General features: G+C 45.7%; 1 protein-coding gene across 1 annotated transcript in view; it reads right to left on the minus strand.

The window, feature by feature from the left end:
* Positions 1-13495, minus strand: part of FLNB (filamin B) — a 133107-nt gene that overhangs the window by 11767 nt on the left and 107845 nt on the right. The window contains exons 32-41 of the mRNA XM_011371826.2: positions 13010-13150; positions 10618-10746; positions 9685-9858; positions 8618-8776; positions 8102-8305; positions 6918-7070; positions 6691-6813; positions 3917-4183; positions 3175-3312; positions 1911-2128 (exon numbers count right to left, since the gene is read on the minus strand). Of these exons, the coding sequence (XP_011370128.1) occupies positions 1911-2128; positions 3175-3312; positions 3917-4183; positions 6691-6813; positions 6918-7070; positions 8102-8305; positions 8618-8776; positions 9685-9858; positions 10618-10746; positions 13010-13150 (1706 nt within the window). The remainder of the gene's footprint in view (positions 1-1910; positions 2129-3174; positions 3313-3916; positions 4184-6690; positions 6814-6917; positions 7071-8101; positions 8306-8617; positions 8777-9684; positions 9859-10617; positions 10747-13009; positions 13151-13495) is intronic.

A 13495-nucleotide genomic window follows, 5' to 3' on the forward strand; every position in this document is an offset into this window, starting at 1 on the left:
GCGCTGCCTAAATTTGTAGTCACTAGCCACATGTGACTAAATACACTGTATATTTAAATTTAAATCAATTAGAATTAAATAAAATTAAAATTTCCACTAGCCACATTTCAAGGCCTCAATAGCCACCTGTGGCTAGTAGCCACTGTACCGCATAGCAGAGGTATGGGCCATTTCCATTGTTGCAGAACGTTCTATTAGACTGCACAGAGGTCACAGACTAGATTACAGACCAAACTCAAAATGAAGGAATCTGATCTCTGATCATCAGATCAACCCATCTCACCACCCCCTCCTCCACAAAAATGCCAGCCAACTCCAATTTTCTAAAAAGTCTCAAAAGCAAGACACAACAATATATGCCTCTCTTTCCTAACCAATACCAGATGTTGTTGGGTGGGCCTCCGGTAAATCTCCAATAAATAATTTACATATCACTAGGCATCAAATGACCCGGGAAGAATGGGACAAAGCTGAAGCACCAGTCATAGCTCCTGCTGTAGCAGCTGGTTACAAAAACTTGATGGATATACAGCCTGCCGCATACTTATTTAAGCATTTACGACCAAACTCTGATGAGAGGACTCTACAGAGAAGTTTTCTGGAGAGGATTTCTCAAAACCACCTCCCTTTGGACAAAACCATTTACATTACCTGAATCCGCTTGCTACTAAATCCTCAAGAGGGAGATAAACACCTCGGAAGATCCGAAAGAAATCTTCGAGATGCATGAAGGCAACTCTTTGCCCTCAATAAATGCTGGGTTTATCTCCCTCCTAGGTTTTAGCTGAGTTGGCCACAAAAGGAACTTCTGTTAAGAAGCCTTTAAATGAAACACAAGAAAAGCATCTACACCACAGTTACCAGTTAGCACCCTTGGTATTCTCCAGATGAGGCCTCTCCAATCAGTGGACTGTGATTCTGGCTTGGGTTCTGTTTGGGTTCTCTCATGTTTGGAACAATTAGCAGTACCAATTCCCCTCGAGGTAAGGTTAAAATCTCAAATGTAAACCAAGTGTATGAACCAGATCCAATGATATCACCCATCTGAGATACGAGACTGGGTTTTAATCAATCCAGGATTTTCAAGAACTGTGGGGGAAGCAGCTGAAGCCTATTTAGAAACTCCTTTAACCAGAAATCCTATTATGGGATGCTGGTGTTGTTTAATAACGGAATTGCTATTCCTGATTCAGACACCTAATTATTTTTTAGTGTCCTGAGCAAAGACCCAAAATTGGCCCTCCCAATGGTTCTTAGTTTGGCTGAAGGCTCCAATGCAACCTTGAATTTAGTGAACTGTTTAAGACAGGAAGTAAAGTTCACTTCCTGGCATTCTAATAGGCTGGACTGTGTAGCCACTTGCCACAATGCCAGGGGGTGAAATGGGGAGGGCGCAGTTAAGACCACGAGTTCTGGAGCCACAGAGACCTCATTGTGCCTCATACTAGCTCGTTCCTGGTAGCCGCGACCTCTCTACACCTCAGTATTTCATTTTTAAAATGAAGTCCAGAGAAACCCACTCACCAGGCTGTTGTAAGGATTTAACGAGGTCTAACACTGATAAAGTTCTTAGCAAAGTGCCTTTTGCACTTAATTATAAATAAATCATTAAAATAAAATAAAGCACAATTGACTTTCTTGAGAAAAAAGAAGCCAACAACAGCAGGCTAAACATCACAGGACTGTTAGTTTTTGAAAGCTCTCCTTATCACTTAACAATTATTAACAGGCCTCCTTTGTTCCTCTTGAATAAATATTTAAAAAACAAACTTGTCCTCAAACACTGAGGTGTTTTATTGACTGTGGCTCTGTTTTGCTCACCCCAACTGTCTCCTGTCCTAAATGTTTGAGGAGTTGACTCTGCCATGGGAAAACTCCCTTATAATTGGTAACATCTGTGGTCAAAATAAGACCGGACCCTTAGCACCAAAGGGGATTGAAGGAGCCTCAGGAGTCCAGGGTTTCACTGGCTGGCCTGTGGCCAAGGAGATGGATGCTTCCTTGCGTCTCACCTGAAGGCTCATAACAGTGAGGCGGCGGGCGTCGTCAGAGGGAGCGATGACTGGCACCAGGTAGGGACTTTCAGGGATGTGCTCATCATTAAACTTGATAGACACCTCGTAGTTACCTGTGGGGACAAGAATCATCATTTCAGAGATTCCAGGAAGGTGTTTACAGAGAGGCCTGCTTCTTCATCTAGGCCTAAAATGCCTTCTGAGAGACCCTGCCCCTCCTCCACGGCCATGGCTGATTGGTTCAGGGCAGGTTGCCTGACTCAGGTTGGGCCAACATGACTTTCTTAGTTGGGCAAGGGCAGAGATTCTTAACACGAGTTCCCAGGGACCCCCAAAAGGCCTTTGTGTAGAACTCAGGAGATTCGTGAAACTTGAATGGGAAAAATATTACATCTTTACTTTCATCAACCTCAGCTGAAAATTAGCATTTCCTTTCTTTAGAAATGTTGACAAGAAACCACAGCACTTTAAAGGTACTTGTGATTTTGTCACCAGCAACGTTTACTGATATTTTCATATCATTTTATAGTTTTACATATACCTTGACATCTATTCATCACTATTTTGAAATTAAGTTTAACAGGCTATCACCAAATCTCACGATTTAATGTACTAATGAAGATGTGCACACATGGCTATGTTACGCATTTATTCCTGTAAGCTTTTGATAACTACATTTTAATATAATTGACTTGTTTATAATTCAATGTAATTTATATAAATGTAATTTATATTATGTCTTTCAAATCATTATCCTGAGAATGGTCTCCACAGGCTTCAGATGCCAAAAGCACCCACGGCACAAAAGGTAAGGACTGCTGCCTGAGGGAGCATGGATGCTGAGGTCCCTCTTTTGGGATGGCCACAGCAGACAGTGGCTGAGGGTGGACACTGAGGCTGGTCAGTGGAAAGAATTCAATTGAATGAAAGCATGAAGCAGAGAGGCCAATGGAGGACAAAACGTGATAATGAGAACAAGAATTCCTGCCCTTTTGAGGCCTGGCTGCATTTCCTGTGATTGGATTTCTAGGCAGTGCTCCCATGTGTCCATAGAGATAAATATCTCTTTTACTTGAGCTAGCTCGATGGGTTTCTGTTGCTTACAACCTAACCATCTCTAAACAAGGAAAATGTCCTCATTTGACTCTCGAATACATACCGGGCTCTTGGGCAATATACGACACACCGCATGATCCATTTTTATGGTCATCAAATGTAATCTCAGCCTTACTGGGGCCCTCAACAGCAATGGAGAGGCCTCCCGCGCCTGCTTCCCGGGTCCAGATGCTGAACTCGGCTGAAACAAAGAAACACCTATTTAGTGACTGAGCCTGACCCTGGCCTCTCTTCTTGCCCAAATCCGCAGTGCTGGGTTACTTTTATTGACAGGTCTTTTCTTTCCCTAACCCCAGCAGAACCCAAGCAAGGGTACTGTTGATGGTTCCTGGGTCCTATCCATGACTATACTACTTTCATAGAATCTTGGGTGTCTTTTGAACACCTCCAAACCGAGCTAGAAAAAGATAAGAATGTTTAGCTTTGTCTCCACAGAACTTCCAACAATGGGTTTTGTAGAAATCTGGCGTGTTCCACAGAACGTTAGCCCTGCAAGATGCTCTAGAAGCAGCTTCATTATTCTGCTCCCCACTTCTTTAAGGTTTACACGCAGTAACTAATTACAGGCTCAAAAGAGTCCCTCAGTAAAAAACTTGTTTAGCTCTGGGTAGGTGAGCAATTCCCAAAAGTACTGAGCCAGAGAAGCCTTGCTTTAAAGAATGCCCCTTACTGCCACCCGTCAGAATCACACATTCTCTTCAGAACAGGGTGAAGAGTGCAGGGTGCTCTCATGGCCAGGCTCAACTCTTTTCCATCTAAGTAAAATGCCTGCCTGGAATGCTCACCTGGGACCCCAGCTTCTCCTCTCTCCAGGCCAGGGCCTCCTGCTCGGACCTTGTGGGCACCCCCCTCACCGAGCGGCCCCACGGTGAACTGGAAGGGACTGCCGGTCACATGCTGGCCGCGGTACTTGACGCTGACTGTGTGGACACCCATCTCTTGGGGCACAAACCGGACACAGTGCGAGTTCTTCCCCATGGGCACAATCTCTGCCTCGGTCACACGGCCGGAGGGGCTGGTGACGTGGGCCGACATGTCACTGCTATCGATTTCTGAAAGGGAGCAGGAGATTGGGGGGGTTAAAGCAAGGGCCAGAGGCAGAACAGGACATGCAGGGCAAGCAGCAGAGGGCAAGGCGGTTGCAGCTCGGGGGTGTGGGGTGCTTGGGCTGGACTTGTCTCCCTCAAGTCCCTGGGCAGCTGTGGCCAGCACAGAGAGAGCCAGGACCCTTGAGCCACCCAGTGCAGAGAACACACTCTAAGGGCACTGACACTTCTTGCTGCACTGAGTACTTTCATAGTCTTCCTGGATGGATCTGAGTTAATGCCACACATTAGTTTCAAACCAGAGCCTGAGCTGATAGTTAAAGCACATAAATAAAAACTACAATAGTGCAGATATTTCTGAGCCAAAATGTGACATGTGGGCCATCCATCATGCTTATAGGGGCTCTTTCCATAGGCAGGTAAAGGCAGAAAACACCAGAGTTGTCATTCCTTACTGTCAAGAAGCCTTGGCATTTCTTTTAGATAACATGACAAAATGCATTTAGAAAAAAGGTGAATGTGTTGGTCCCAACAGCAAAAGGGAAACCATGCGGGAGCAAAGCTTTGAGCAAACCGAAGACCAGAGGCCACACTTTCAGAAAAGTGATGCTTCGGGTCGCCAACACCGGGAAGCAGACCACGTCTGCTCCACCCGAGGTGCTCATGCCATGCCAAGGACTGTGCCTGCACTGATGTGGTGGAGACAGGCACGCCACATGCTGGGTGACCAAATAATGCCATCACCTAGAGCCACATGAAACTGCACCCTCCAGCCCTACAGGATCTGGGCTGAGCAGCGCATGACTTTGAGTCCTGAGGACAGAGAAAGGAAGGGAGGTTGAGGAGAGGGTCACTCCACATGGCCCGGGTCCAAGGATATCTGGAAGCTGGTGAGCCATCTTCCATTCTTACTGACGAGAGAGGATCATTTCAGTAACGAGGGGAAAAAAAGTGAGTCTTACCGAGTCATCTGGTACTAAGTAACTGAAAACGGTAAAAAGGAGTCAAGAGCCAGAAAAGACTGAAGATAAAGGGTAACTGTCCAAGTCACACAAATACGCAAAGGAACAGATAATTTGCAAAATGAGAAATGTAAAGGAAATAAAAACAGTCCCTGTCACTAGTGACCAGAGAAATGAAATTGAATATTGCTACCATTATTTTCCCATCGGATTGGTCAGAGTGAGAGCAAAAGATAATGCCTAGTTCTGGTGAGAAAACTGAGAAACAAGCACCAACTCATTTTCCGGAGGGCAGGCTGCCAAGGCCCAGCAGTGCTTGAAACTTACCAGCCCAGCAGCCGCACTCTGATGTGATAAGAGCTTGAGCAAATGATGGCGGATGCCACAGAGCACTGATTATAGGAGTTGAGGGATGGAAATGAGTGTAGGTGAAATGAGAAAACCCAATGAAGGGTGGTGCATTTGACGTGAAATGCCGTCTTATATAGTCATTAGAAAGATGACGTGGGAGTTTATTTTCTGATGTGCAAAGAGGCTTGCAATACACTGAGAAGTACACCAGTGTGATCTGAAACTGTGCCCACATGTCCACGAGGCTGCAGGCATCTGGGGTCCAGCTCTGTGCCTCAGACATGAACCACAATTTCCCTGGATGCTGGGATATGAGGCGACACATACCTCCCTCATTTTTGACCACATAAACTTTTTATGATCACAATCCATACATCTTTTTAAATGATTCTATCTGGACACTATAGCAATGAGGCTTTTACCACATTCACATGTGACTAACGTTGCGTCTACATAGGAAGAACCCACCAAATACTACTCAGAGGGCAAACAGATAAGCAATATATCAGGAAAGACAGGAGATACAGTGTAAGGAAAGAGCCCCCTCTCCGGATCAGAACATGACTGTCATCTGAAGATTATTTAGATTTTCCATCTCCACAGAATATGTGCAACTCCACAGTGCATGCCAGCGTCTGGGCAGCGGAGCCTCAAAACTTTCACTTTCACAGTAACCTCTCTTTGGGAGGATTCTTCATACAAAGAACCTGGATGACATTTCAGGAAGACTATGGCCATTTACTGGCTAATTTGGCCCCATGCGGAACCATTCACAGCCAAAAGGGCTAGATGTACCCACCCAGCCAGCCTGCAGCACAGCCCTCATTCTAATTTTAGTCATAAAAAGTAGACTGGGCTGACACTGCTTAAGTATTTCCAGATACTGGCATCAGCAGGGCCAATTCTCTCACTGACATTATACTCTTAGACAAATACTAAATTAAAATCTAAACGCATATCCATTTTCCCCCCATGTGATACGATAAAGCTATTTTCATTTGGAAGAAGAAAAATGTCGCAGGTAAACAGATTTATTTTTCCTGGATGAGCCTCTGTGAAAATAAGTATTAAAAAGGTAAATTAATAAATTGAAATTTAAAAAAGAGTCCCATAGTGAACTTGGTAGTGCCGTCTGAGTCATGCCTGGACTTTATTTCCAGTGGAGCCCATTGCCCTGACCCATGAGCCCCTCATGCTCACCTGGAATTTTCAGGTTCAGGTCACAGATGCTCCCGACAGTGGCCACAGACGGGGCCCGACTGGTACGGGTAATGCTCTCCTTGACTCTCCCCTCCCCGCTGATCTTCACGGTAAATGGGCTCCCTGCAAGAACCGAGAAGGCCCAGGTGTGCAGCCCAGAGCCCAGGCACAGAATTTACAGAAAACCCAAGCACTGGGAGGGGAGGGGAGAGGGGACCGCCACGTACCGGGCACATGCTCATCAGCGAATTTGGTGGAGACAATGTAAACCCCAGGCACGGTGGGGAAGTAGGAGACCTTGCAGGTGCCATCTTCCAGGTCCTCCGTCTGGATGTCCACTTTGCTGGGGCCTTCCACGGCCAAAGATATGCCACCATAACCTGCAACACAGTAGTCCGGGGCTGTTGTGACAGCAACTCATCAGGAAAAAAGAGCTCGGTGCATGCGGAAAAGACATCTCACCCTGGAAATTCAAACTGCTATTTCCAGAGAGCAAAAAGAAAGTAACTGTGGCCCCTGATGGAGAGTCCCAGAGAGAGGAGCAAGTTAAAGGCTCTGAGAAATCCCACAGTGAAGTAACGTGCTGAATGTGGCTTTGACCACAGAATTCATTTCTCAAGGATATCTACTACTATCCCACGGGGCACCTGTCCTGCAGAACCCATGGGGGAGGGCAATGCCCACATGCCTCCAAGAACAGCATGCATTGACTCGTGGGTTTATTGCCAGCCACAGGCCTAAAAATTTCCATTTTTAAGCTGCCTCGGATATCTAGCCAGAGACCACTAAGACAGCAGATCTGAAGGTTCAACAACATGAGGAATCAACAGGGAACATCAGCCCATCAGGACTAGAAATTCGCCAGCACTCTCCCCTGGGAATATGACGTTGTCTAAAAGTCACCAATATTACAGCCGTCACTCAAGAAGGCAAAAGATGAAGACACTGGGATGTGGAATAATTTGGAGAGGCCCAGCCTAATTCAAACCATCTCAAAGAGGAAACAGGAAGAGATTCCTCTTCTCCATGAAAGTACCATGAGTGGAACACAATCTTGGCCAGCTGGCCCAACATTATTTGTTTGGGATGAGTCCAGGAGACCCTGGGAAGCTGAGAACAATGGCAGGAGAACATAAAGAAAGAGAGATCTATGAGTTGTAGTGGCTCAGGGTTCAAACGCCAGAAGCAGATGGGATGTTAACCCCTCAATTCCTTCATCTAGAAAACAGATGATACCTACTTTACCAGTGGTCATAGGATTTAAATGATAATGCAGGTATAAGGACTGACAGCTTGAAGGACACTCAGAAACAAAAGGGAGTTAGTAGGACGAAAGGATGAAGCAGCTTGAGCAGAAAGCAGCCAGTTCCCGCAAGTTCTGAGCCTGTCCCCTGGGACCACCCCTACATACCTGCATCCCTCGTGTCCACAATGAATTCAGACATCTCGAAAGTCCGGCCTTCTGACAGGCCGCGGCCATAGACTTTGGCTCTGCGGGCATCGCCAATCTCAGACTGGACCACCATGATGGACACAGGGCTGTTGGCCACGTGGTTGCCATTCTTCTTGATGCTGACCAGGTGTTTGCCTACCTCCCGGGGGATGAAGGAGATACCTGGACCAGGACACAGATTGGGGTTTATAAGGTGGGGGGAAAGGGGATGAAGGCGAGGCACTGGGAGGGACACGCACTCACAAGAATGGAAATACGACTTCTTTTCTGACTTTCTGGCAACTCAGTGTCCATGAGGGTGGTCAACCTCACAACACAGAAATGCACTTGGACTTTTTTTTCACACGTGTGACCCAGCAGGTTTATCGTATCACACTCCAATGTGTTACCAGTTTCCCAGGAAAAGACTGAAGGAATCCCCATCTCCTACCCAAGATGTCCCAGCTCCAGCCAGGAAGGCAGCCTTAGACTCACCAATGTGATTGTTGGGCAGCCTCTTCAGAAGACAGGGCTCGTCACGGCCAGACGGAGCCTTAATGCTAGCCGTCAGGGTGCTGAGGTCCGTCTCGCTGATGTCAAGCAGGAAGTCAGCAGCAGAGCCCAACTTTACCTGAGAGCACCGCCTGCTGTCGTCTAGGAAACACCGCCAACACAGCTCCCATTACATGAGGTCACCCAGCTACCCGGGGCCCTCACTCCACATGCCATTTAGAGATGAACAGGAGAGAATTAATTACCCCAAATTAAGTGAAAAAAACATGCTTCAGACAGTGAGTGGACCTAATAAACAATGAATGATTTCTACTTATGCCTGGTTACAGGGAAGTCTAGTTGCTGGCAGGAACTGGAGCCTTGAGTCCTCACGAACCACTTTTTAAAGGAATCTTTGCCAGTGGAAGGCACCTGCCTGCCATCCCCTTAGGCATTTCTCAGGTAAACATTCATCACGTTCCACGTAGGACTACCAGCTGCTTCAGACAGGTCTAAACACTTTAAAGGCAAGAACCTTGTCTTGTGTATCTTCTTTATAACCCACTGAGAGCACGATCCGAACACAGCAAGCACAACAGAGGTTAACAGCAGGGTTTTGAATCGGATAACCTCATTCTGAATCTCAGAATACCCAGATGTGAACTTGGCTAAGCCACTATCTCTTCAAGCTTCAGTTTTCCCATCTGTAAAACGGAGAGAAAAGCTATCTAGTGGTGATACTGAAGGGCATCTTTGAGCTCATGTATTCAAGCAATAAGTATCATCTGAATACCTCTATCTGAAGGCCTGCTATTTGCATGGTGGAGTCAGGCTGACACAAAATAAGTGCACTCCAAATGGTATACTTGCTTTTTCCCTGCATTACCAGCCAAGGGAGGAATTTAGTCCATCCAGAGTTGGTCTTGCACCCCCGGTTCCTCCCTCGAGGGTCTCTGTGAAACCTAAACTCAAATAGATGCCTAGCCTGCTGCCCTGATCTCATTGGGAGAGAGGCTGTTGGGACAGCCATACATGCCACTTAGAAGCCCCCACAAGCCAGGTAACCCTACCGGTGATCTTGGCTGTGAAGGGGCTGCCAGGGATGTGCTTGTCATTGTACTTGACCAGAATGCTGTAGTCGCCTGGCAGCGTAGGCAGGTAGGTCACTGTGCAGGTCCCATCTTTGTTGTCAATGCAGCTGATTTCAGCCTTTGAGGGCCCCTCAATAGCCAAGTCCAGGCCACCTGTGAATGGAAGCAGGGAAGGAGGGCCTTCAGGGAGAGTGTTTCCTCATTTCCACAGGGACAACAATTCACCAGGGCAGCCCTGAGTCCGGGAACATCAATTTGACACAGCCACGTCAGCTGCGGGCAAGGGGCATAGGCCAAAACAAAGCAATTTACAAGGTGAAAGGCCCACTAGGAAGGCACTCCACCACCCAAATTCTTCACTAAAAGTAACCTTGATGTCCTCTCTACTCTTCTAGATGTGTGGGACGAGAAAGAAATGGAGCCCTGTATGCCAACCACACATGCGAGAGAGAGTAACACAGACTATCACTGCTAGTCAGATGCTGGATGCCATTGGTGGAAATCACATCAGAACCACACGTTAAAGTATGTCCATGAAGACAATGGGTATGCACGCAGAGCTTTATCTAGAATGGGCCACTAAATAGCTCATGCGGTCCTGTAGATGTGCGTACATGTGCAAAAACAAAACCAAAAATGTCATTAACTAAAACACTTAAATTTTAAGCAAGTCACATAAAACATTTCACAACATGAATCTGATTCCAATCAGAACCAAAAAGATTTCAAAAATTCTCGTTTTTGGTAGAAGACAAAGCAACAGCTGTACATAAGACGTTCATATTTCATCAAAAGCTAAGACAAATACTACCATCCGACAGCCTTATTTTTAAAAGCTGACCTGGAATTGTGTCCACTTGGCTCTCCAATGAAAAGAAGAAAGCACATATAACCACATAAATGACATGGTACCTTCTCCTGCATCCTCGGTGACAATGGTGAAGGTGGCAGTTTTGTTGGCTACTCCATACACCAGGCCTGGGCCATATGCAGAAACACTCCCACTGTTGGGGTAGTTCACGTAGAACTGGAGCGGGCTCTCTGGGTTTGCAAAGAACACAAATAAAATTGAGTGTCACTGATGAGGGGAGTGCATACCTCAAACAGCCAGTGTCTTCACATTCCTCTAACAGTGCAGGTGTGGTGTCTCCTATGGAGAGGCAGAGGGCAAAATGAGACTCTGGTGAAGCTCACTATCCTGGGACACACAATGGGGCCTATTCACTATTGTCTTTCAATGTTATACAAGAAAAACAATCCTGAGGCTGCTCCAGACTTAGGGTGCTAAAGCAGAGGAGTCCAGCTCAACTTGACTATTAAGGAGGAAACAGCTTGCCGTGTGAAGAAATGACTCACTCTAAGAGGGAACACAACTGGAGAGTTCTTTTGGGGAGGCCATTTGCCCATGCCCCATAGGCCTGCCCCACACTGTGGGATTTATCCCACAGTGGTCCTCCCTACCCATTCCCACTCCCAGCCCTATGCAAGTGCTTCCATTTCCACAGTGGTCAGATGCAAATCAGGAAAAGACTCCAGTGTCCAACAATAGGGGACTGGTTAAATAAACATTGTTCTATTCTTGAGTCATTAAAAAGAATGAGGGAGATCTGTATATACTAACTTGAGAGATTATCCACAATGTGTTGCATTAAAAAGAGAAAAGGGCGAGTTGCTATATAATACTAACACCATTATCCCATTCTTTTTAAAAGAAAACAGAACCAAATTGTATGCATGAGAAAGAAATATCTGAAAAGATACACACACCAGCAGGGGAAGTAGGAGTGAAATGAGTGAAAGACATTTTTTACTCTCTCTTACACCTTCATCTTTAGAATATTTAAATAGAAGCAGACAATACATTTTTGCTTTGAACAAAGATCATACACACATGTACACATAAACTAAAGCAAACATCAAACTCGGAGAAATATTTGCAACTTCTATCATAAAGGGCGAGGCTAATGTCTCCTGTACTCATATTGTTCTCAGAAACTAATATAAGGCCAATAACCAAATAGAAAAACTGGGCCAAACTGGATACAAACGTTCAGTTCACAGAAAAAGGAACACAAATAGTACTTATACATAGAGAAAGTTGTCCAATCTCACTCATAAGAAAAATACAAATAAAGCAACATTGAGATACTGTTTTTCTAACTATCAGTTTGGCAAAGATCCAAGAATTTGATAGTATATCCACTGGCAAATCTGTGAAAAAGCAGGTGCTCTCCTACATTGCCAGTGTGTGTGTGAATTGGAAGAGCCTGATGAAGTACAATTTGTCACAATATAACAAAATAGATGCCTGTACCTGTGCCCAGCAATTCCTCCCCGGGAACTAAATCTCACAGATAATGCCTTCGTAAGTGTGATATGATGGATGTGAAAGACTATCCGCTGCAGCACAATTAGTGATAGCAAAAAGGGGGAAGAACCTAGATGTTCTCTAATGGGGGCAATGGCTAAATATGAATGGTTCACCCAAATGGTAGAACACCCCAAAGATGCTCTATTATTCAGATGTGCAAGGTTCTCCTGCATGTACTGTTACAATAAAAAGGACAAGGACAGAATAACATGTAGAGTATGCTACTATTTATGTAAAATGTAGGTCAGAATTAAAAATCTGTATTCCCATTTGCTTGTAGAGTCTTAAAAATATTCTGCAGTCCAACATAAAAAATCAACAGTAAGGTTCAAGGACAGGACAGATGGCGGTTATGGGTGTGAAGAAAACCTTTCTCCACATCATTTTTAAACTGTGTATGTTGCCTACTCATATATTAAAATAAAGAACCATTTAAACAATTTTTAAAAAAGAACAGGAACTACACTGTACTAGTTGATGGACATGAAACATGAGCTGGCTTTCCTTGTCAAGGGCAATGCTACAATAAGGCAGCCTCTTCTTACAACCTCTTCTCCCGCCTCAAACCCCCAAGGCCACACAGGGTTCTGTGGGCCAGGCTGGAAAGTCCCTCAATGTGCCTCATATTTTCCCCCTAGCTCACCCTTTGGCCACACTCAGCATAGTGACAAAGACAAACAATCACAGACTTTAGGGCTTGCATTGTGACCCAGGACGCTTAGCTGCATCATCCCTTCTGGAAATCAGCTGGCTCTGCTGGGGTCACAGGCTGTTTGATGTCAGAGGGACGCCAACAATGCATTCCCAAACCTGCCACGAGAACTGTCTCCCACACGGCAGTTAACTAAACGTCTGTAAACCACCCAGAAGTTCAGGTTCCTGGACCTTGGAGTCCTGTGGGGTGTGCCGACCAAGGCGCCAAGCCCAACTCACCTGGGATGTGGCTGCCCATGTACTTGATGTGCATCTCATGGAGCCCGACCTCAGTGGGGGCGTATCTGACAGTGACTGTGCCATCCTTGTTGTCTACAATCTCAGGTGTGGCTGTCTTCCCAGAAGGCATGTGGACCTCTCCTATTAGAGCACAGGGAGACAGGGCAATGAGCCCACCAGCAACTTTTCCCAGAGAAGCTGAGCCCACCAGCAACTTTTCCCAGAGAAGCTGAGCCCAAAGACACAGGTGGCTGTCAAGATAAAGGTTTTCAGATCCAAGAACACTTACTGCTGCCTAAAACATCCAAGTTCCACAACAACAACAAAAAAATAGACATGTATTTGCCTTTATTTTGTACCCTTTTCCTCCCACAAAATGCAGCAAGCCAACAATGAAAACCCTTTTAAGTAAAGGGTTTTCTACTTTGTACTGACAAATTAGAAGCTAAAGAAGGACTTGAGAAGATTACAAGAGGAGAATTAGCA

The sequence above is a fragment of the Pteropus vampyrus genome, unplaced genomic scaffold (genome assembly GCF_000151845.1).
Source record: "Pteropus vampyrus isolate Shadow unplaced genomic scaffold, Pvam_2.0 Scaffold195, whole genome shotgun sequence".
Lineage (NCBI taxonomy): Eukaryota > Metazoa > Chordata > Mammalia > Chiroptera > Pteropodidae > Pteropus > Pteropus vampyrus.